Source organism: Cydia fagiglandana, chromosome 20 (genome assembly GCF_963556715.1).
Source record: "Cydia fagiglandana chromosome 20, ilCydFagi1.1, whole genome shotgun sequence".
Taxonomy (NCBI): domain Eukaryota; kingdom Metazoa; phylum Arthropoda; class Insecta; order Lepidoptera; family Tortricidae; genus Cydia; species Cydia fagiglandana.
In genome coordinates, this window is record NC_085951.1 from 994,157 (window position 1) to 1,018,757 (window position 24,601).

The 24,601-nt window shown below is 43.2% G+C and overlaps 3 protein-coding genes across 3 annotated transcripts; all 3 read right to left on the reverse strand.

Annotated features, from left to right (window-relative positions):
- Window positions 1-151: 151 nt before the first annotated feature.
- LOC134674392 (BRCA1-associated protein) lies at window positions 152-24,478 on the reverse strand. Its single transcript, XM_063532462.1, has 12 exons — window positions 24,149-24,478; window positions 23,696-23,800; window positions 23,365-23,500; window positions 22,298-22,462; window positions 21,684-21,859; window positions 21,164-21,346; window positions 20,160-20,271; window positions 19,102-19,193; window positions 18,330-18,507; window positions 17,078-17,227; window positions 16,535-16,652; window positions 152-844 (listed from the first exon to the last, which is right to left on the reverse strand). Exons 1-12 carry the CDS (start codon window positions 24,225-24,227, stop codon window positions 692-694), a joined length of 1,647 nt encoding a protein of 548 aa, XP_063388532.1. The 5' UTR covers window positions 24,228-24,478; the 3' UTR covers window positions 152-691.
- Window positions 9,943-11,730, reverse strand: LOC134674740 (uncharacterized). The gene is made up of 2 exons (XM_063532865.1): window positions 11,085-11,730; window positions 9,943-10,714 (listed from the first exon to the last, which is right to left on the reverse strand). Exons 1-2 carry the CDS (start codon window positions 11,376-11,378, stop codon window positions 10,244-10,246), a joined length of 765 nt encoding a protein of 254 aa, XP_063388935.1. The 5' UTR covers window positions 11,379-11,730; the 3' UTR covers window positions 9,943-10,243.
- Window positions 12,340-15,364, reverse strand: LOC134674654 (uncharacterized). Its single transcript, XM_063532774.1, has one exon. It carries the CDS (start codon window positions 15,052-15,054, stop codon window positions 12,340-12,342), a length of 2,715 nt encoding a protein of 904 aa, XP_063388844.1. The 5' UTR covers window positions 15,055-15,364.
- Window positions 24,479-24,601: the final 123 nt, after the last annotated feature.

Below are 24,601 nucleotides of genomic sequence, written 5' to 3' on the forward strand. Positions count from 1 at the left end.
TCTTGTTTGATCAATATTCTTGAAATATAGAGGGTTATAAAATGAATTACAAAATCAATTCTAAAACAGTACCTTCTACACGAGTTATGCTAATTTACGGAAAGCTTAAGTCAAGTCACATTTCTAAGGGAGTTCGCAATAAAGACAATTTTATTATTCCTTTGATTCTTTTCTTTATTATCAATTGACCATGCTACAACTTCGAGACTATAGTTTTATAACTTATGAACTAATTTAAGTCTTAAAGAGATTGCATCTTTTCTTGATTTACAATTGCCAATAGATAGTCAGTTGCTTTGTTATTTAGTTTCATCAGTCCAAATTTTTTCATATCAAACCTGAATACTTTAGAAATATATGATATACTAGAAAACGGATTTTTCAAAACTATCGAATACATCAAATAAATTACAGCTGCACAATGAAACAGAATTCCAATAAATAGACATTGACGCTTAAGAATAATTTTACTGACAACAATTGCTAACATTTCATAATGAATTTAATAAAGTAAATACATAAAGTTTAGTATAATTTTAAAGTCGTAATCGTAAATCATAAAATCAACCATATATTCAACTCATTTATTTTTTATTTTATTTACATCAGAGTTAACGATTGAAAAACGCTTAAGCGGTAACCGTCATAATTAAAAAAATAACTATCGCCACGGATGCTAAGTATTTGGCCGCTATCGGCGCTTCCGTCTAGGCTTGGCGGCGGGCGCTACACTGACGCTGGCTTCGGCGATCTCGTCCCGGCTGGCGGTCTCTGTGCGCTCTAGCTGGCCTCGGGCTTCGACGAAGAACATCACGTCGCGGAGCTGCTCTTTTAGTTCAGTCACCTGTCGGAAATAATGAGATTAAAAACTGAAACTCTGGAAGAGGCTTATTCCGCTCCGCTTGTTTTATTGATTAGTATTAGATATACCCTGACAACAGTTTATTTAACCCTGAGATAGTGTCGCTGCAAACAGCTTACGTATGGCAATAATGTGCGTACATCATGTATACTCGGGGTAGTGGGCATTGGCTTCATGTTGATACTCGTATAATGTCATAACACTGCTTACAGAGAATTCGGCTCTTTCAATTTACCTATTCGTCAAAATCTGATTCTAAATATTCAATATTTGTTGAATGCAGTAAGGTTCATTATTGAGTGGGAAATTAAAACACGTCCTCTTGCTATGATATTTGTAATGCGACTAAATAAAAATGCATGTATAATGCTGTCACTAGGTATGATGATAGGTATTTGTGTGCGCCTTAACATACCGCCGGCCAAAGGACTACCAAGTCCTTTAAAAAAAAAAACAATTATACATTTTAAGAAATTAAAAGCATGCAAATAGATTGATAGGTACATTAATCATTAATCTCTATTGGCAATAAGCATAGTTTTGTAACAGGTCTTTTCACCACACTATCACCACTTTTAACACTATACACTCGCGTTATATGATCTGGACCTGGATGTTTAGCGACTATTCGGCCGAGAGCCCATTTCCAGGTGGAAGATTGTCGGTTTTAATGAGAACAATCTGTCCCTCTTTGAACTCTTCTACTCTTTTCAACCACTTTGGTCGCTGTTGCAAACGTGACAGGTACTCTTGCTGCCATCTACACCATAGGTCTCTAACCAATTTCTGTGTATGCTGCCATCGTGATAGTGAGCTCATTCTAACATCTTTCAAGTCGGGTGATGGGACGTTTATGGGTGCTTCGCCGATCAGAAAGTGCCCTGGTGTAAGGGGTTCTATGCTGTCTGTATCGTCGTTATCAATTGGACATAACGGCCTTGAATTTAAGCATGCCTCAATTTCGCAAAGGATCGTGTTAAATTCCTCGAAGGTAAGGTGAGAGGTGATGATTCTTTTTAGGTGATGTTTCAGGGATTTTACACCAGCCTCCCACAAACCACCAAAATTCGGACTATAGGCGGGGATGAAATGCCATTGCGTACCATCTCTAGCCAAGGAATCGGAAATTTCACCAGCGAAATCTAGTTGTGCCTCTTTCCATGCATTAATCAATTCCTTATTGGCGCCAACAAAGTTTCGTCCTTGGTCGCTCCACAAATGGTTGCATCTCCCTCTCCTGGCCACAAATCTCTTGAAGGCAGCTATAAAAGATTCAGAAGTCAGGTCACTGACGAGTTCTAGATGTATGCATTTGACTGATAAGCATATAAATATAGCTACATACGTCTTAGTGGTCTTTGCTCCTCTACCCTTAGACATTAGGGTAGTGAAAGGTCCTGCAAAGTCGACGCCACTATGTAAAAACGGTCTAGCAGGCGTAACTCGTTCTCTTGGCAGGTCTCCCATCAACTGTGGTTTAGGAGCAGCGTTTTGTCTGACGCATACAAGGCATTTATTGACGTGAGCCCTTACCATATTCTTTGCCTTTATAATCCAAAATTTAGAACGTAAATAACTCATTGTGAGTGTTATTCCACCGTGCAAGGTCTTCAAGTGTGCGTCGGCTATTATGAGAGGAGTTAAGTTATTTCTGTTACCCAATATTAAGGGATGCTTTTCTTCGTTGTTTATGTTTGCAAGTCTAAGCCTTCCTCCCACTCTCAGTAGACCTTCTTCCAAATAGGGATTTAAAGATTTTATAGAGCTCCGTTTGTGTACTTGTTTGTTTGTCGTTAATCTATCTATATCTTCTCCAAATTCTTCTTTTTGTACAAGTCTTACACATATTTGCAGCGTTTGTTCTAAGTCGTGAGTAGTTAGATTTAAATTGTCTATGCTCAGTTTTTTCATGTTCAGAAATTTGCGGCAATATGTGATTGTTTTTATTAATTCTTGTAAATTATCAAATTCTTTAAATTGGTCTGTCAAATTACTCTTCTTCTCGCTTGCATGCACGTTTAAATTTGTTTGTATCACATTCTTCCTTTCTATGTCAGTGGAAATGACATTTGGTCTTCTGTATTCTATTTCCTTTCTAGATAGCCATTCTGGCCCTTCCCACCAAAGCTTAGAAGCCTTCAAGTCGGACAAGTACATTCCTCTGGAAGCGATGTCGGCGGGGTTATCCTCTGAAGTGACATGATGCCATTGGTTTTGACTAACATTGTTTGTTATTTCCACAACTCTGTTTGCCACAAACGTTTTCCATCTTTGTGGTTCGCCGAAAATCCATGAAATTGCAATTGAAGAGTCTGTCCATGCGAATATTTGTGAAGCTGGTATTCTCATATAGTGATGGGTCGTTACCAGTAACTTACTCAAAGTGGGAATATTCCCGGTAATGCTACCAGTAACATTACCCCCGATCGGTAACATTGAGAAACTTTGGAAAAATTATTAGAATTGAATATCTTTTTTCGTGTTAAATACTTAAATAAATAACAATGCTATTATTTACAGTCATATAACAGTCAAGGATTCTCTGAGAGAGTAAATTCCCAATGTTACCGGTAATATTCCCAATATTACCAGGTATTTTTCCATAGTTACTGGGAATAATACTATCTGGAAATAACTATAAAGTAATGCTTAACTGTGTAAAATTAAAGAAAATATGTGTATAAATCAGTTTAATTATTAAAATATAACAATCAACATTTTGTATAATAATGATTACAGTTTTACGTTATATTAATTAAATTATTTAAAATAAAATGAGCTTTGTACATTTTTTATAATAATACAGATCATGATCAGGTACACAAATCAACAACTAAAAAGTTACAAAAGAGCTTATTTACTATAATTTATATTAATAAAAATATTTTACTTTCATATTAAAATAGGGACACAAATCAACAACTATAAAGTTACACAACAGGTTATTTAGTATAATTTACATCACTAAAATATTTTATATTCTTATTAAAATATTAATATTCAATCTGCAGATAAAACGTCATTAGATGTACTTGAATCTAAATCTTCCACATCTTCAACGTCTGAAAAATCATCTTCAGATTCGGAAGTATCAGCGTCTGGAATATCCTCATTGGTCGTAATACTTCGGTCTATAGGTTTTTGTGATGCTGATTGATGAGACAATTTCCAGTTATGAGATATATATGTCAATTTTCCCGCTCTGTTTGTCTTCAACCGATTCCTTCGTTTCGTATGAATGTTGGAAAATGTAGAGAAGGACCTCTCTACCGCTGCAGAGGTGGCAGGCATGGTTAGTATTTTAACAGCAATTTTACCTAAAGCTGTATGGGAAAATAATGTTTCCCACCATGTGACTGGCTCTGTAGTCGCTGCCATTTTCCACACAAAATCCTTTGCCCAGATGTTTTTGTGAGTCTTGTAGTCAGATAATTCCATTAATATATTAGTTGCTTCATTCCCAAAATTAAATATGATTTCGCATCCATCAACATTTTCTTGATCTGTTAATTGTCCTCCTTGATTCTTCGGGTCCAGTATTGTCGCTGCAAAATGGATAGGTTTCAGAGCATTTGCCTTTCGTTCTTCAAATTTCGCTTTTAAATCTGTTAAATTATTTTCAAGAAGATTTGTCGTTTGGTAATTGTTAAGCAATGCATCTAATTCTTTAAATGCTTTGTAAACTAAGTGTACTGCGAAATAGTCCCCTTCTAGAATGAATATCCATTGGACTATGGGGTCTAAAAACCATTCCAGGCTGCGAAGCTCTGTCCATGTGTCTTCGTTTAATATTTTATTATGTGTTCCGTACTCCACATCGGATATCTTCATTGAGAGAGTAACGCGATCGTTGACCAATGATGCCGCTAGCGTCTATGTAGTCGCTCCGCCCCACGCCGTGACGTAGTTCCGCTTCCACTTCCTGCGAACCGTTGCTCGCTTCCCGCCACTCGCCACCGCCATGTCATAGTTTCGTCGACCGTCTTGACCGATGGTCCGCAAATATTTTTTGCGTATATTTTTGCAGCATGGTGCTTTAACATTTCCGATCCAAAGCTCGGTCGATTAAATAGTGAGATACGGCAGAGATCGCCACTATTAGTCTTTTGGCGGTCTCGCGATCGAAGTCATCGAACGGTGCTTTTCGATTCTACCCACTTTTTTCTTGCTAAATTAATTTTCACATTCCATGCTGCTAAAATCGTTACCTCGCATTTTCGAGATCGAAGTAGGAAGTGCGTCAGTGGTTTTTGTTAACAAGTGGTAACAAGTCGCTCCGCATCGGAGAGGGAACGCGCGGTCATCGTGCCTGCGGCGGCGGCGGCGGCGCCCGGGCGGCGCGGCGGCGGACGGCCTGCGCGCGCCGCTTTCGGGCGCCGCGCTTCGCTGATAAGGAGGTTTGGATTGTCTCGAACCATCCGGTGAGCCAGTTTAAGATATTCTAATTTTATTGGCGTTCAGAAGTTACTTCGTCACTCGCGGAGGGTTCTCAGGCAGTAGCCTGGGAGTACCTCGTGTTGTTAGTTGCGGCGCGCCCGGGGCGCCCCGTCCCCCGGCGCGGGGGCGCGGGCCCGGCGCCCGCCCCCGCCCGCGCGCGCCGCGTCTTCTGCTGTCGTCCAAGGTGACTCCGGGACACCGCGACGCTGCGGGCCACGGTGGACGCCTCCAGTCCGCAGGACTCGGAGAGACGTCACACGCCCGCTCCTGTTGCTGCAGTCGCGGTGCGGACGCCTGTCGCGGTGCGGACGCCTCCAGTCCGCGGGACTCCGAGAGGCGTCACACGCCCGCTCCTGTTGCTGCAGTCGCGGTGCGGACGCCTCCAGTCCGCGGGACTCCGAGAGACGTCACACGCCCGCTCCTGTTGCTACGCCCGCTCCTATTGCTGCAGTTGCGGTGCGGACGCTTCCAGTCCAGCGGGACTCCGAGAGATCCGCGTGGCTCTGCGAGACGTCACACGCCCGCTCCTGCAGCTGCGGGCGCATCGCGGGTGGATCGCGCCAAGGTGAAGGCGGACCGCTTCTGCGTCCCGACTGCTCGAGCGGAAGGAAGGTAAGTTACGTGTAAGCAGTGGAAATGCTACGAGTACAGCGACGATCGCCGCGTTGGTTGCCGGCCGTCATGACGTCGCTGGTGACCTACGCGCCGGTGTGGCCACCACGATGGCACCGCCGAGGGCAACAGCGTCGCCGTGATGATGCGTGCAACTACGAGCCTAGCCATCGGCGCCTCCCGTGCCGGTAACGTCCGTCACGCGCACCGGCGCCTGTCGAGCTGGCCGCCACGACGGCGCCTCTCGCACCTGAGCCTGGCGACGGTGGCCGCCATGATGGCGCCGCCCGCTCGATGACACCGCCTGCCCCCCGAGCTGGCCGCCACGATGGCGCCTCTCGCATTACGCATCGACGCGGTGGCGGCGGCTGCCACAATGGCGCTGCCCGCCACGATGATGCCGCCCGCCACGATGGCACCACCACCTGCGCACTGGCGCCTCTCGAGCTGGCCGCCACGATGGCGCCTCTCGCCTCACAGCAGTGCCTCCCAGACCAGCCAGCCAGACGGCGACCGCCTCATGCACCGGTGCCTCCCGAGCTGGCCGCCACGATGGCGCCTCTCGCCGCACGCACCGGCGCCTCCCGAGCCGGTGGCGGCGGCCGCCACGATGGAGCCGCCCGCCTCACGCGACAACGCCTCTAGAGCGGGCCGCCACTATGGGTCCTCGCCTCACGCACCAGCGCTTCCCGAACCAGTGGCGGCCGCCATGAACCGCCCGGCCTCAGGCACCGGTGCCCCCCCCCCGAGCCGGCCGCCACGATGGCGCCCCTAGCTTCACGCACCGGCGCCTCCCGAGCGGCGGCGGTTGCCACAATCACGCCGATGCTGCCCACCGATGTTGCAACTACGACGATGTCGTCCCTTGCTCGCTGGGCGCCACAGTATCAGTTTTGTCCTGTCCACATGGTTCCATTGAGGTACGCAGGCGCCTATAGCTATGGTGCAGGTATAGGTATGGTATGGTACAGCACGAACAGACCGCTAAGCTCTTGGTTTCGGTTAAAGAATCCTCCGGCGACGGCAGACAAGGTCGTAAAGAGCCCCGTCCTAGCGCGGCTCGACTGCCCGGAGTTGAAAGCGGTAAGATATGTCGATACTCAGAGGAAAATACGTCGTGTTCCCGGGCTTCATAAAGGTGCTGAACGACTTCGCTGTGTCGCTTCGAAGCTCCTACGACTTCTCGAGGCCATGGAGTGGTCCAACCAGAGAACAGCTAGCGACAAGGCCCTGTGCGACCGCTCGAAACCGAGGTGAAAGGCATCGAAAAGGTCTGCAGACTTCACATAATTATCTCTGCTTGCTCGCGCTCTCCAGCTTAAGTTCCGTCTTACAAAGACGAACTCGTGCGAAAAGCCATAATAAACAAAATGGGACAAATAAACCCGCTGCGCCTGAACAAGCTTGAGTTTCCGGTGCTAAGAGAAAGGGGCCAGGAGGACTCCAGCAGTTTCCATCTGTCTGTATTCGACTTTATCGAAACAGTTTTGTTACGCAAAGCGCCAAAATCGATTTTAGACTTGATTTCATCAGTTCGATTTCCTTAAAAGCATGCTACTAACTCGATGCCCTATACTAACTCGATATAGGGTGTCTCTTCGGATAAAGCGAATTAGACCATCACGCTCCTAGACATCACGTGGGACACGCGGCACAACACACCGATTGAAAGTTTTCTTTTTCGCGACATACAGGCCTGCCTTGCTGCAGAGTTTCTCGCAGAAATGAGACTCAATGCCTTCTGTTCAGTCTCAAATTCGCAAACTTTAGTTCATGGAGGAAGGTGAAGCCTTCGCAGTCCCCAGCAACACGGAGCTGCCGAAAGCCTCGCACCACTTTCTTCCTCATCTTATGCAAGCAGTCCGTTACAATCTCCAATATTGGTAGACAATGTACGAGGTAAGGCCCTTTCAGCGAAGAGTAACCGTTAACGGGCCGCATCTGCAGCGCTGACGACAGAAGTGTAAACATACAACCGCACCGGTACAGTATACATAAAACGACGGCGACACTACATCCCTTCCGTTACTACGGCTGTCGCAAAAACTGCTGATGCCAGCAGATCGTCTACAGGTCGCGCTGGTTGCTTGCTACTTGCCAGGTCGGTACAACCCCCGAGGGCAACGGTTTATCAAAAAGTCACTGCGCGCCCGAGTGGCAGCTGCGCCCAGCAGCCGCCGAGACTGTCTTCACCTGACAGGCGCCTTGTTGGCCGGCCTCCGCTTTCGAGAGCCCTCGCACTGTGCCACGGTATTTCTTAACAGACTCATTGAACTGCTACCACGACCTTTGACAGCTGCCTGTGAGACTTGGCATGGATGTCTCCACCTCCCAGCCTAGTCTGTGTACTGTGACGGCGTGATAAGGAGTCTTAAAGCAGCTGTGGTAAGCTTGCAATTTACTGGCGGTCCTAGTGAACACAACGTCAGACCGCCCTCCCTTACGAGTCAACGACCTTAAGAATGAGGCGTAGCTCCTGTCAGATAGGACGCTCCAACACCGAGCTGGCGGGATCAGGAGTGACGTCCGCTACTGGCGTGACTGGCGCATGCATATAACATGCCAAGGTCTAACGCTACGTAGCGAACGAAACGCAACTGTCACTGTCTCACTAATATGGAAGAACCGGATATTCCCGATTCCGGTACTGTGTTTGTATAGAAAACAGTAACGGGAGCCCCTAGATCGTCCCCTTGTCTAGGCTGCATGTACGGCCACAATGTAGAAACGGTCTTTATGGTGCATCAAAAATAAGATCAACTGCCAGGTACCTCTATCCAGTGAAGTAGCGAGCTATCTCAGACGTCTATTTCTATTATCCATGTTAGCTTTCAGAACGATACTCGTTCATAAGCCTCTCACAAGTGCTGTGTATGAACCACTATCGGACACTATGCCTTCTTCCAACGCCATTAATAGCGAGACCAGCGCCTCCCAAAGCACCAGCTTGGGACGCGAGACATCTACTTGCCCTAATTTAAATAGCCCTACAACGTTAGGTACGTTAGAAGAAGTACGATAGAATAGCTGCCGCACTTTTGCTGTTAGCATCAGGCAGCAGGGTCAATGACCTTACTCTACTACACTGTAGCCCGGGCAATTACATAGATAACTTTAACGCTATTATTTTGTGTCCGAAATTCGGCTCTAAACCAGATAACGTGTCTTACCGACTGGACTCTTAGAAGCTCCGGAATAAAGTATAGACCCAGTATAAGTAGGTAGTCTGGGTACGTCACCTTGCGAGAATTACACAAAATGTTAGGGGACACTTCGCTTATTTCTTTCAGCCACAGTCTCATCCAAGCCGGCCTCGCCTACGATTGCTTTTGATCCACGATGTACTTAATAACTAAATTGGCTGGAAAGCTATTCACTTAGCGATATTTTCGCTTATGTTAATTGGGAACATGACTCGCCGAGATTCTGCGGATCGGATGCGATTTCGAATGAGAATTCTCTTAAACCAGTTTCGAACCTGAGATTACAATTTCAATTCTCAATTTCCTGTAATTCACATTATAACGAGTCACTGTGATTTCATGGGTTGCAATATGGTGTATACATATTTATTCGTTCTCTGAGTTCTATGACAGTAGGTGTAGCCCTATCGCTTGCGCGCCCGCTAACTCGCCACCAGGAGATAATAAACAGGTCTCAATGAAGATATCCGATGTGGAGTACGGAACACATAATATAAAAATTTTACCTTCCAATAAAATTATTATTATGTTTCCTATCCACATCGGATATCTGAGTAATGCCTTCCTGGCAGGCTACTAGGCTACTTTTATGCCGACGGTACTTCTCCTCAACAATGACATGGCGGTGGCGAGTGGCGGGAAGCGAGCAACGGTTCGCAGGAAGTGGAAGCGGAACTACGTCACGGCGTGGGGCGGAGCGACTACATAGACGCTAGCGGCATCATTGGTCAACGATCGCGTTACTCTCTCAATGAAGATATCCGATGTGGATAGGAAACATAATAATAATTTTATTGGAAGGTAAAATTTTTATATTTTTGTATGGTCTTAAAGATGTTGTGGATTCATTTATTGTGATATTTTGTAAAACAATTTTTGATTTTATAAAGCTTTGAAGGCATGCTAAATAACTGCCACATCTTGTTTTAACTGGTAACTGAAGAGGTGTATTGATACATTTTTCTTCCGCAAGTCTTCGGAATTCTGCTCCAAGAATATGAGATCGTGTAACTGTTTTTATAACTCTCACTGTAAATGCAAAAATCCGACGTATTTTCATGATTTTTAATAAGTCTCCAACAAATAAATGTAGGGTATGAGCCAAACATCCTGTCCAAATATGAACAAACTATATAGTTTGTTCATATTTGTCGTGCAAGAGCTTCCCAAATCTGACCATGTTTGCAGCATTGTCTGTGACAACTGCAACGAACTCTGACGGGTGAAACTCTTCGATTATGTTTGTGACTTCTTCACATAAATACTCGGCTGTATGTCTTTGTTCCTTTGTTTCTATAAATTTGTAAAAGTATGGTTTCGGAGCATAAAGAATCACATTTAAAATAGATTCTTTTCTTAGGTTAGACCATCCATCAATGGATAAGTGAATAACACTGGCTTGATTGATTTTGCTCACTATGTCACTCTGAACTTCTGAATATTCTTCATCTAATAGCGATGTAGCCAATCTCTTTCTCGAAGGCAGACCGTATGAAGGGTTCATCAAATGAAATGCTTCTTTCCATAGCGGGTGCTCGAAATGAGAGAAAGGTGTGCCAGTTACATACATTGCTCTTGCAACAGCTTTATGTATATTCATCTGAAACAATAAGCGTCAAAAATATAATAAACGCCCTGTACATTAAGAGTACTAGTGGTTATATTCGCAATAAATAAATACCACGCTGTCCTGGCCATTGTTTTAGCTAGTCATATTTAAAAAGAATCACCACGCCTTTAGACAATGACCACTTCATAACAGTGAAAGAGTCGTGGTATTTATTTGCACATGGCCATTAACTTATTTTGTTTATATAAAATAAAAAATAAAATGTAAATGATAGAAATATAATGCAATTATTCAGTATGAGTAGACTACTCATCGTTTCTAGCAAAATCATTGATATGGAATTTATAAAAAGAGAGTCAGTTTTATGGTACGATCCATATTAAGATAAAAATATATTTACCTGCTCATCTTTGTCCATCAATGCTGGTCTTACATCTCTTGTATGTTGCGATGTAGAGGCACGGTCACTGTCACTTGATAGTTGAGTGTCACATAATGTTGTTGATTTTTTGTCATATTGTCTAAAACTCTCCTTTACATCTTGGGGACTCTTTTTACATTTCAGAATATGACATGCAAATTTTGTTGCGTTTCGAAAGTTGTACACAACACTGCAAAAGTTGCAAGTGAAACTTTTTTTATTGTTTATAGTATTTTGGGTAAAATGACTATACACTTGACTTTTCGGCTTCATTGTAACATATCCAGTCCTCCATCCACTAGTTATCACCTTATCACAAATAATACGTTCACTCTAACCCGTGTTCTAGATAAGACTAACCCCCTGACTAGGGGTCCAGGTAACAATTGAGATAAGAAACAGATTGAGTGAAAGAGAAAGACATATTTATGTACCTACATAACTCGTTGTACTATGAAAATAACTTTTTAACCTTATTTTATCTCATAGAAATCATTACTATCATCAGTTTCGTATGTTACCACCTTTTGGGAATGTTACTGGTAACATTGGTAACTTACTAGTAATATTCCCAAATGGAAACTTACTGGTAGCGGGAATGTTTCCGCAGCCCATCACTATTCTCATAGCACGGCTGACTTGTCTTAACAATTTTGCCAACACAACAGCTCCACACAGTTCCAATCTGGGCAATGAAACAGTCTTCACGGGAGAGACTCTTGTTCTCGAAGCAATCAACCTTGTTCTAACTGTACCATCCGCCCTTTCTACTCTAATGTAAACGGCTGCCCCGTATGCGGAGTTAGAGGCATCACTGAACCCGTGAATCTGAATATTTGCTCCTTCAGTGCTCAAAGTGTCAAGCCATCTATCAATACGGATCTCATTGACATGTCTCAAGTCTGCTCTTAATTGAAGCCATTCATCTTTTAAGGGTTGACTAAGTGCCTCGTCCCAATTCACCTTTGCTAGCCACAACTTCTGTATCAGTATTTTAGCCATCAGGACACACGGTGAGATCCAGCCCAGAGGGTCAAACAGTTTCTGGATATCCGACAAAATTGTTCGTTTGCTGATGTGATTGTTTACTTCTGGAAGGTTAAGGTTGTACTCGAATTGGTCTGTTCCCATGTTCCATTGAACACCAAGTGCCTTAATCGTGCCGTCCATGTTTAAATCAAGATGCGCGTTAGCTGATCTATCTTCGGCCTTCAAACTTCGCATAAATTCAACACTATTGGATGACCATTTTTTTAGCTGAAAGCCACCCTTTCGCATAACTTCTGGCTTCTATGGCTTGTTCGGTGGTGTCACATCCCGACATGAGGTCGTCGACGTAGAAGTCTTCTGTGATCATCTTTGCTGCAACAGGAAACTCGTCTCCTTCATCTATAGCCAGCTGTCGCAACGTTTTAACTGCCAGATATGGAGCTGAAGCTGTTCCAAAAGTTACTGTAAGGAGACGGTAATCTTCTATTTCCTTGTCGCTGCTACTTCTCCATAAAATTCTTTGATAGTCGGAATCTTCTTTGGTTGTCAGCACCATCCGATACATCTTGTGAATGTCTGAGACGAAGCATATAGCGTGCATTCGCCATCTCATTATCAAACTTCGCAAATCTTCTTGCAGAACTGGCCCAACCAGAAGGTCGTCGTTTAATGAGAAACCATTGGTACCCTTACACGACGCGTCATAAACGACGCGCGTTTTTGTAGTTTCCTTCTCTTCTCGAATAATTGCATGGTGGGCTAAGTATACACTCTTCTTTGTATGTATTTCTTCGGTTGGTACCTTTTCCATGTGCTTCTGTTCGATGTAATCGTCAATCACCTTTACATATTCTTCTTTGAGCTTTGGCATTTTTAGAAATCTTCTCTCTAGTTGTATTAATCTGTTCTGTGCTATTTCTCGTGTATTTCCTTCACATGCTCGTGGTACTTCTGTCTTTAAAGGTAATTTGACGATGTATCTTCCTTCTTCATTTCTTTTGTAGGTACTTTCGTAGATTCTTTCACATGTTTGTTCTTCTTCAGTTAATGTTCTCTTTGTATCTGGTTCTACTTCCCATATAGTCTTCAGTAAATCATCAACATCGACTTGATGATGCATCGTAATGAAAGATTTTTCTTGTGTACTTGTATTCGTGTCTCCATTATCTCCAAACAAGATCCAGCCAAAGTATGTTTTCTGAGCACATGGTGTACCCGGTGGACCCTTGATTATTGGTGTATTTTCTTGGATAATCTGTGCATATACTTTCACTCCAAGGAGAAGATCTACTGGACCTGGTGTATTATAACTTGGGTCAGCCAGGTGTAGATTTTGTATGTGAGACCAGTTGCTTGTATTCATAGTTTTCATGGGCATTTGAGTGGTCAATTGCTTAGAAATCACATAGGCTCGAAGCTGTATGGAATACGACGTTTGATATTGCGACGAAACCTGTAATTGAACCACTTGATTTGCGTTCGCCTTTATAGGCCCCAATCCAGTTATGCTTGCTCTTGTTGACTCTCTTTTAAGTTTGAGTAATTGAGCCGCTTTCTCACTGATGAAAGATGCCTGTGAGCACGGGTCGATAAGAGCTCTCAGTGCAATGGTGTGACCTTGCTCACTCTTTACGTTTACGATTGCGGTTGCTGATAAGCCATCACTATGTCTAGCTGTGTGATGAGATGCAATTGCCACGGTAGCTTGAATTTCTGGTTCAGTCTCGTTGACCTTGGAGAGCGTCGGTTGAGTCTTGCTATCTTGTTCTGCTGTTTCCGGACTCTTGGAGACATGGACGAGTGAATGATGGCGCTTGCGACATATACGACATGACATGGGCAGTCGACACTTGAAAACCGCATGTCCTGGTGCTAGACAATTATAACACAGCCTATTGTTTTTTGTATATTCACATCTCTCAGTGGGTAGCATTTTTGTAAAGTCTTTGCAATGAGCGAGTGTGTGATTACCTTTACACATGACACAACTCTTCTCTGTGTGTGATTCTGTAGCGTGGAACGTGCGTTCTTTGTTTACTGTTCTTTCGCGCGGAGTTGATGAAGCAGCGGTGATGAGCTCGAGCGTTCGGAATTTAGCTTCCAGAAATTTGACGAAGTCTGTCCACTTGGGTAATTCCTCAGAATCGTCCTTGTGAGCATACTCCTCCCAATCCTTATGTGACTCCGGGTCCAATTTCTGCACTACCAGAAAAATGATTATAGGATCCCAGGAATCGGTGGCCATGTCCAAATTTTGTAAACTATTTAAGCATTCAGTTGTAGTATCCAATAATGATTTCAGTTGAGTGGCCGACTGAGTATTTAATTTCTTTTGCATAAATAACCGTTTCAATACAGAATTCACTATTAACTTTTTGTTTCCATACCGCTTTTGAAGAATGTCCCACGCTTGTGTATAATTACTTTCGGTAATTTGGACGTGCTTTAAAATCGCCTCTGCCTCGCCGGATACACTGGTCTTCAAATAATGCAATTTTTGTACATTACTAAGCGACGCATTGTTATGCACAATAGACAAAAACAAATCTTTAAAAGTGGGCCATTGTTCATAACCACCGGTAAAACTTGGAAGTTGAATTCGAGGTAATTTTCCCACTTGGTTATCCGAGTTACTTATATTGGGGTTGATTTGTTTTGTGTTGCTGTTCAATAAGTCCTTAAGATCGCCTTCAATGTTCAGGTATAAATCTTCGTAAATAAAGTATTCTTCGTTAATAAAATATTGCGTAACAGCTCGTTGTTCGCGTGGCATAACCTTTATAAGTTCTTGATGTGTTTGTTTGAACGTCGCCCAGTACTGTTGTAAGCAACTTAATCTCGCCTCAACATAACCTCTTGTTAATCGTGCCTTAGGGCATTTCTTTAAATTCACTTGTGTTTTCTGAAGTAAACTTGCCGTATCTTGCAAAACAGTCATCAATTGATCCGCCGTAGCCATTTTTCGTAACTTTAATCTTCACTTATTCACGTAAAAACACAAGTAAACACAATGTTTTGAAGTAAATTATTTAAGTTGAAACTAAATTGCATTGAAGTCGTATCGTTTTAACTTGTTTCTATCGCCTTGTTTATCACATTCTTTTGTTCTCGCGACCAGGTGTCCGATGGCGGGCGCTCGATGCACTTTTTCCTTATCCGGATCGTTTGGACCATATGTTGAATGCAGTAAGGTTCATTATTGAGTGGGAAATTAAAACACGTCCTCTTGCTATGATATTTGTAATGCGACTAAATAAAAATGCATGTATAATGCTGTCACTAGGTATGATGATAGGTATTTGTGTGCGCCTTAACAATATTTATATACGTTTTCTGACTGACGCAGTCTGATTTTCATCAGATGTTGTCACTTTCACGACCACCAACCTCGATTATAAAACGTTCAGTCTCTAATTCGATTATAGGACCTGTATTCCTTTAATCGTCTTCAGTTTTTTAACATGGTCACAGCAATTGCTCCAATTTTCTTGAGTTACTTAATATACGATAATAATTTATTAAAAATTTAAATCTTAATGATATAGACTGAATTCAAAATATTTTTTATCATCGATCTACTTAAACCTTAAATGAAATATTAAAGTTTAAACCAAACAACTAATCAGTTCAATACAACCGCACTATAAAATGTCAATACCGGTCATGTCAACAACCAACTTTAAAACATTGTTTATTGGAATGCTATGTAATCCTTCGTCTTTTTTAAGCTGTAAGTATTTGATTGCATTCACTACAATTTTTTTCGCATCTTTGGATTTTTTTTTGGCATTTTTGTAATAAAACCGTTTATATTTGAATATATTCGTAGATATTTTCTCTTTGTTTACATCGGTGACATTCGATGACATCCAACGTTCGTTGTCAAAAAATACTTGTTGCCAGTAAAATAAATTAGTACCATTGAAAATCCGCAAAATGGCGAGGGTCAAATAAACTGTTGTCAGGCTTTAATATTCACAAAACATGATAACATTTTGTAAAAAAGATAAAACAAAGTTAAGGTTGAGGCATTTTTATTGCTGTGAGTTACGAGCTCTTAGTAAACATTTTTTTTTAATTCCACACCTAGAACTCGAACACAGAAATACAATGGGGTTGGCCCGTCGAAGTATTTAGCAGATGGCGCCAGCATAGCTTGCCCTGTCAATCCCTAGAATTGTGTCAAATATTTGTTTCATTTAATGGAATTTTATGGCCTGGATTCCAGCCCTTTAAGCCAAATCTCATATAAAAAAGGGGCAAGCTATGATGGCGCTATCTATGTAAACCTTTGGCAGTTGCCAACACCATTGTTGCGCTATCCGTTTCAAGTTTAGCGTGGTAGTCCTAATTTCTGTTTATTGTCTACTTATCAAATTAAAACGCACGTAGATTCCTATAGGTTAGAAACAGAATATTGCACGAATATTGTTATTTACCTGTGTTTTGAACTCTTCCTCCCTGGCTTGCGCTCTAGACTGCCACTCGGCCTGGTTGGCGGCCATAGCCGCCGCCAAACCTCGCTCTTCGGCCAGAGAGCTCTGTAGTGACGTCACTCTACAAAAAAACGGTCAAAATGTCAGCATTTTTAGCGAAGGTAACCTATACCACCTTCACCTTATGAGTCACTTTGAAGCGTTAGTGGCCTAGCGGTTTCAAACAAAAGATCGCGGGTTCGAACCTCGACTTGTATTAATGTATGAATTTCCCAGAATATATATAGAGTACGTACACGCAAATGGACGTCAAGTTGTGTGAACCCTAATAATTGCTCGGAGCAATGCTGAGCCGAACGGTGTCTAAAATACCCGAACGATCTAGTCGAAGTTCGCAAATTGCGGACATCTTTCTCTGTCACTCTTATTGCGCCTTCATTGGAGTAAAAGAGAAAGATCCTCGCGATTTGCGAATTTTAGTTTTCGTGGTAGCCCCTCTGAGCGTGTTACGTGACTTACGTGGTTGGTCCTCAGATTAGTACTCACTTGGCGGTGACCTGTTGCAGTTTTCTCTCTAAAGCCTTGTTGTCCTTGTCTAACGAGGCGAGCTGCTTGCGCAGCGTGGTTGCCTCCGCTTCTGCCGCCGTGGCGCGAGCTCGCAACGCCGCAGTTTCTGATGAATGTGCTGCTTCTAATCTGAAAGACATTAAATATATTAACAACGTATTAATTTGACATGGAATTATATTAAAAACGTAATTTTTTGGGTACCCAAAGGGTAAAAACGGGACCGTCCGTCCCTCGTAAAACTGCCGCTGGCTGTCCAGTTGTTGTGTTGGTATGTGTGTGAACTCCAGCTGCGCGGAGTCGAACTTGTCCCCGCCGCAGGCCTCATCGCCGGTATCGGACGCGACGAGTTTGCCGTCTGCCTTGTTTTCGCTATCATTAGACCTTGTTACATAACCAACAAGGGTCATATTGGTGTGTTAGGGGTGCTTACTCCTGTATCCGTCCCTCGTAATGCTGCCGCTGGCTGTCCAGCTGTTGTGTTAGTATGTGTGTGAACTCCAGCGGCGCGGAGTCAAGTCCCCGCCGCAGGCCTCGCCGGTGTCGGCCTTGTTTTGGCTATTATTAGACCTTGTTACATAACGAATAAGGGTCATATTGGTGTGTTAGGGTCTCCCCAAATATATCGACGCGCATTCGGCAAAAGCCGATAGGAAAAAGCTTTATGTCCGCGCAATAAGAGCGAAAAACCGGTCGACGCGTCCGGCGTCGTCGGCCGTCGCGAGCCGAGCCAAACGACGACTTTTTCGCTCTTATTGCGCGGACATAAAGCTTTTTCCTATCGTATTTTGCCGATTCCGTGTCGACATATCTAGGGGAACCCTTAGGGGTGCTTACTCCTGTATCCGTCCCTCGTAATGCTGCCGCTGGCTGTCCAGCTGTTGTGTGAGTGTGTGTGAACGCCAGCTGTGCGGAGTCGAACTTTAGACCTTACCTACATAGCAATAAGGATCACTATGGTGCTTACTCCTGTATCCGTCCCTCGTAATGCTGCCGCTGGCTGTCCAGCTGTTGTGTGAGTATGTGTGTGAACTCCAGCTGCGCGGAGTCGAACTTCAGACCTTACCTACATAGCAATAAGGATTACTATGGTGCTTACTCCTGTATGCGTCCCTCGTAATACTGCCGCTGGCTGTCCAGCTGTTGTGTGAGTATGTGTGTGAACTCCAGCTGCGCGGAGTCGAACTTCAGACCTTACCTACATAGCAATAAGGATCACTATGGTGCTTACTCCTGTATGCGTCCCTCGTAATACTGCCGTTGGCTGTCCAGCTGTTGTGTGAGTATGTGTGTGAACTCCAGCTGCGCGGAGTCGAACTTGTCCCCGCCGCAGGCCTCATCGCCGGTGTCGGACGCGACGAGTTTGCCGTCGGCCTTGTTTTGGACCAGGCGGTGGACGAAGTTATCACCTGTAAACAAGTCGGCCAGTTTTTTAATTACCATAGCCTCCTAAAGCCTGGCTGGCCATAGAAGGAAAAAATAACAACATTTGTCAGTGTCAGCTGATGGCTAATGAACTCTAGTGGACATCAGCTGCCGCTCCGTGGGCAGCCACCCAGAAACGTAAAAAATGTTGTTATCGCATCCCGACTGAAACTTTGTCACACGATAGCGTGTATGATTTTCTGTCGCCTCGCGATTGAGAAACACTTTTTCAAATAATAAATAAGTTTTTGTCAAAAATTTCATTTATGGTACAAGCTTTTATCGCTGACTGTACTTTTCTTACAACAGACAACTAATACTCATCGAGACAATTCTAAAAACCCTTAACACAATTAGGTTGCGTTGTTTCATCACAGAGTTCCTATGGGCACCTCCGGTCTCCATGATCAGATCAGCTCGATGACACCATAATATTACATTGTCACCCGACTTACGTATGTATGCAAAATTTCAGCTCAGTCGGAAACCGGGAAGTGGATCAAATTTAACTTGCAAGATTTGATTACAGACAGACAACGGTCAAATAAAAGCTTGTAACAAAATAAATGTGATGTTACCAGCGTAGTCCCACACCCTGTTCGATCCCAGCTGCAGGGCGTACGTGTGGTTCGACGTCAGGAAGTGTTTCGCAGCGTGCCCGTTTTCGTACCTAAGAAGAGGGAAAACTTAATTTTTTTCAACACATAACACTAACTAAAGGCCTGTCCTGTGCACACTGGCTTGCGTGTGCGCGGCGTGCACTAAAATATTGGAGCCGCACACGCACACGTCACGCAAGCGGTGTGCCGTCTTAAGCATCCGTATACTACAACACCGCACGCGCACGTGTACGTCACGCACACGGAGCCGGTGTGCACAGGCCTTAAACCAACTAACTAATATGACTCAGCGATCCCAAGAGGATCTTGGCCTTCGAAACGAGAGCATGCCACTTTTCCCGATCCTGCGCCGTTTCCTGCCATTTATTGGCTTGAAGCTGACATAACACTCTACCAACACCAAATTAGTTACTAAATAAAAATAGATACATATATGTGACGTTTCACGGCAAAAGGTACCTTATGGCGGCTGGCGCTTACGTCGCATAGCGCCGCAATAATATTGGGGCGGTGTTAATAATAGCGTAAGCGCCAACCACCATAAGGTACCTTTACCCGTGGGACCTCACATATAGAGATTCTTGGAAATAAAGTATTGATTGATTGAAGATAGTAGTATATGTATGTATAACAATAACTCGATTAGTCCTGCTGCAGTAATCGGCAATGGCGACCCTGGCTAATTACAAACGTGAGCTCTGATATGGCTGGCAAACCCAAACTTACTCTTAAAAACTCTATCAGTAATAATAGGGAAAGTTTAACAAGTGTAATGGGGTTGGCAACTGTCAAAGGTTTGCATAGATGGCGCCATCATAGCTTGCCCCTTTTTCTATGAGATTTGGCTTAAAGGGCTGGCATCCAGGGTATTAAAAAAACAAAATTTTGACACAATTCTATAGGGATTGACAGGGCAAGCTATGATGGCGCCATCTGCTTAAAATTTCCACCGGCCAACCCCATTACAATTGTTGAAATAAAACGGGTATAGTTTTTATTTTCTATTTTTGACAAACCTTCCACAGCCGACGTTTCCACAGATGAGACAGATCCACAGCGAGCCGCCCTCGCCGTCCGGCTGACCTTCGAAAATGCCGCTGTGCTCGCGACCCTCCTCTAGGCCCTCTTCTGCAAATCATACCACTGTATTAGAAAGAGTTCAGAGTACTTCAGAGGTATATAGCACAAAATCGTAAACAAATGCCCCTCCTTAGGAAACTTTGAGATTAGGTTGAACATTTGGCAAAAATATACGAGTAGGTATAAAAAGTGATCAATTGATGATGTTAAGTATTGGCCGAATAAGGTCATATTGATACATTGATCTGATCAGCAATGACCTAATATGAAACTTCCCATACAATAAAATTTTGCGAACGTTTTAACGGTGACATGATAGATGGGGTATCTACGGAAGCCTCTATAAAAAAAAGAAATTATTTCGGACCACAGAAATCCATAACAGGTTAGTCGAAACATGTACATGCAGGAACTTGTAATAAGGACTATGTTAGTACTTAACTTATTACTATTTCTTATTTATTTATTTTTCTTCTTAGGCTAGGTCATTTATAACATGAATATAAAAGTAAAATACAAAAACACATAAAAAACAACAATAAGTATAAACACATTATAAAAAACCTAACCTAGGGTGCCGCCAGCAGCGGGGCAGGGCCCAAGCTGCCGGTGGTCAGGGCCGCAGAGAGGAACCGGCGGACTATCCGCGCCCTGTCCAAGATCACCGCCTTCTGCATCTGACCCTTGATCCAACCACCTAGCGATCCATCCTATTATTATTACTTATTAGATATGAACTACATTACATAAGAACCTAAGTAACGGTGCAGGTTTCGACCAGTTCTGCACATAGCGACTATCGAGTATACCCGCTATCACACTCAGAATACTAATAAACCACAAAAATAAAGAATTAGCAGATGCTTTCGTGCAACTGATCTCAAGGCTGCGGTCTGGACGCCAGCGCGTAGCGGGGCGACGAGCGCCCCAATAAACTTACCTAAAGCAGAAGAGTCCTGTTCCTCCTCGCACATAGCACAAGTGGCGTGACCTCTGGGTTCCGGGGTCTGTGCGCAGCGGCAGACAGGGCAGGAAGCATCTCGCCATCTCACCAGGCAGTCCGCGTGGAAGGCGTGCGCGCACTGCACGCTTAGCACGCCGGCTACGCTTTCGTCCATACGCTCTGTAAAAAAAACAATGGGTTGCACTCCGGGAGTGCCGGCAGAAGTGAAAACTCAATGACATTGTAACAGTTTTTCGATCAGGTCACGTGTCCGTCTTACGAATTTTCTATCTGTCGGTCACGTGACCTGTCGCGAGTTTAACATTTTTTCCCCATCACAAAAAGTGCACAGCGCCGCTAAAGAAGTTTTCACTTCAAAAAGTTTTATTATTTCACGTATCACTTTCAAAATATTCAAAAAAATCAAAGGATTTGGATGGAAGCGCTGGTGATAATGGATGGTGGTGGGAGGGTAAATACCTCAGAAAACCGGGGTTGGTCTATGGTGGATACTGACCGAGGCACACGGGGCAGGTCGGCAGCTCCGTGTGCGCGGGAGGCGGCGCCCCGCTGCGCGCGCTGGCGACGCGCGCCACCCAGGCCGCGCGACATATGGCTGCGGGCTCGAGGCTGCTGTACGGGACGCCGTCGAAGGCGCTGTGGAATTCGCGGGCCGCTTCGTTGCTTCGGAACCTGATGGAAGAAAATTAACCTTTTATACATTTTAAGTTGTTTAAGTTATCACGGCGTGTATTCCACATTTGTAGAGCCTCCTAGCCTAATCAGTAGTGACCTTGCCTACGAAGCAGGAGATCCGGGGTTCGAATCCTGATAAGACAAATAATATACTTCGACAAAGGCGCGCACCTCTAGGACGCTTCGGGCCTTCTTCCTTCGCAATTAAGATACTTGCGGGAAGCGCGCACCTGCCGGACGCTCCAGGCCTACCCGGAGCTCGGCCTTCTTTATTCTTTCTTCTATTTCTTTATTCTGAACAATAATTATTGTGTCGTCCTGTAACTAGATGGGGCGATGATATTCAGAAGGCAGCATGCAGTGTTTGGAGAATGAAAGCAGAGGAATGAGCTGAGTTGTATGTCGTGTGCCATGGGAGAGCGTAAGCATACTCACGTAAGTAACGCCATGTAGTGGTCGGGCGAGCCGTCGCGCAGTACGCGGACGTGCGCGATGTCCTGCTGGCAGGCCGCCGCGAACGCCAGCAGGTCGCTGGCGCCGAGCGACCCCGGCACGGAGAGGAGGCACAGCATCTTGGCCTCTGGAGCTTCCTTCAGCTCACTACATATTAAAAAAGGGTTTTATATGGCCAAACTTGAACTTGACTCCTTTACTGAAGTAATTATTTTAACAATGTTAAACAATAACCTCTGATGTCCATCATCGTCCTGATCAGAGGTAACAATATGGTGTGGCCCTTTAGGCAAGCATCAAGCCCCGTCTCCATATCGCGCCAATGTTCGATGGTTTGCCGCGCGTTATGGAGACGAGGCTTCAAAGTGGCAAACCATGTACAAGATGAGACAAAGACATTAAAAAAACTGCGGGACTAAACTGGATCCAAATAGCAAAGGACAGAGACAAGTGGATATCGATGGAGGAGGCGTTCACCCAGAAGGGGTCTAATGCACACAACAATATTACTTAAAACTAATTTATCAAAGAATTGTTCTTGAAATTAATGCAATATGTAACTTAACTAGGTTTATTCAAAGTGCTTAGAATAAAAGGCTTTTTTTTATTTACTTTAACAATTACGTGCCTGTTAAACTTTTATTGTGAATAAAAATATTGTTACGAATATCGAACATATATAAAAAAAAAATAACAATAAAATTAGTATATAACTAAACATGCTTGGAAGGGGTCAAATCATTACATCTACAGAGTAACTAAAGCAACATTTATAGTATGTAGTATAAACATAAGTTTATGTGCAATACAAAGAATAATTTTAAAACAAGAAAAAATATATCTAAAATTGTAATGGTGTTTTAAGACTTTTAAGCATTAACCTGGCAAATAAAAAAAAGTCTCACTTATCTTCTGATAAAGCAAAAACATACAAGAAGAGGGTAAAAAATGTTGTATTTTGCAAGATATGTTGCTGAGAAAAGGGGAAGGTTTGTAACATAGTTATTACCCCATTATAATTTTCGGTCTTTAATAGTTACCATACTCACTTTTCCTTGTACAAATGCAGCACCCCCTTAGTGACCTCAACCAGAGGGTTGCCGCAGAAGAAGCTGATGGTGTCATCATCTTCTGGTATGATGCTGTCTTTGGGTGGTGACCGCCGGGAGCTGGTTGGTAGTATACCTGAAGAAAATGTTAATATTACAATACATATCACGAAATTTTCGACATCTTGCTTGTTTTCCTTTAATTTAAGGTCTTAGGAAAAAGTTGTGATCAGAACAAACAGCATAAAGTTTTGCAAAGGCACAAGGACAAAAATGTTCAGTACTGAGAGGATAGTGATTGAGAATTGTAAAGAAAAGTAAAAACAATTACCAATATCTGGATTGGGACCAAGCAAGACACTGGCATATGTCTCAACTGTGATGGTTTTGGATTCCCGTGCACCACGGTCCTTTTTCTTCTGCTCTTTGGCAGCCTCTGTAGGGTAGAAGAAAAAAGTTTTTTAATAAGGTTTGCTCAAAAGATTGTTTTTGGTGTTCACTGCCTCATTGTAGATAAGTTGTAACATATAGTCTGGTCTAGTCTGTAACAATTTGTCAGTAAATAAGAAGAATAAAAACTGTATTCATTCTTTTTTTTTTTGGTGCTAGCACTAGTACTAGCATAAAATAAAGACGGTATGATTCTCTCAATCTATGTTTGAAATGAGAGAGATTAAGTAACTTATGATTTCTCTTAAGTTAATTAATGGCGAACAAAGAAAAAGTTGTTGCCCTTTCAGTTACTCATGTTTAGACAATTTATTACGGTTGTAATAATGCTTACCAATATCAGCAGGACTGTCGCCCATGTCGGGAAGGTCCTCGTCTATTTCTATACTCAAAACGCACAAAGAGACGGACATTTAAGGTTTAAATAATTTACGAAATAAAAACGAAACTTAAGCTTTATTAACTTCTGCTATGTTCATTAACTTCATGGCGATACAATGTAGCCGGAATGGGGAAAGATTTAGATAAGTATTTAGATTTCTGCGAATAAAACGAAAACAATAACAAGTACAACAAAACTCTGGGTAAACATCAATCAATAGCGAGATGAGTTGTCAAATTTGTCAATTTATCAGCTGGTTGCCACAGACTAAAACGCACCTTCTTATCAAATTTCCTCCTGCGGAATAAATTGATTTAATTATTTAAGTACATGATTTGGTAGCTCAAAGTATTAAATATTAATTTTATTATAAAACAAGATTTGTTTATTTTTATTTGTATTGAT

Excerpts from the sequence above, each read along its gene's own strand:
- LOC134674740 (XM_063532865.1), bottom strand. The coding sequence starts at position 11,378 with ATGAAGCCGAAAAGTCAAGTGTATAGTCATTTTACCCAAAATACTATA. Across the intron at positions 10,715-11,084 it reads TGATGGACAAAGATGAGCAG|ATGAATATACATAAAGCTGT; the intron begins GTAAATATATTT and ends TTATTGTTTCAG.
- LOC134674654 (XM_063532774.1), bottom strand. The coding sequence starts at position 15,054 with ATGGCTACGGCGGATCAATTGATGACTGTTTTGCAAGATACGGCAAGT.
- LOC134674392 (XM_063532462.1), bottom strand. The coding sequence starts at position 24,227 with ATGTCCGTCTCTTTGTGCGTTTTGAGTATAGAAATAGACGAGGACCTT. Across the intron at positions 18,508-19,101 it reads CAGGGTGTGGGACTACGCTG|GTGATAACTTCGTCCACCGC; the intron begins GTAACATCACAT and ends ACTTGTTTACAG. Across the intron at positions 17,228-18,329 it reads TACGAGGGACGCATACAGGA|ATTAGAAGCAGCACATTCAT; the intron begins GTAAGCACCATA and ends AATGTCTTTCAG.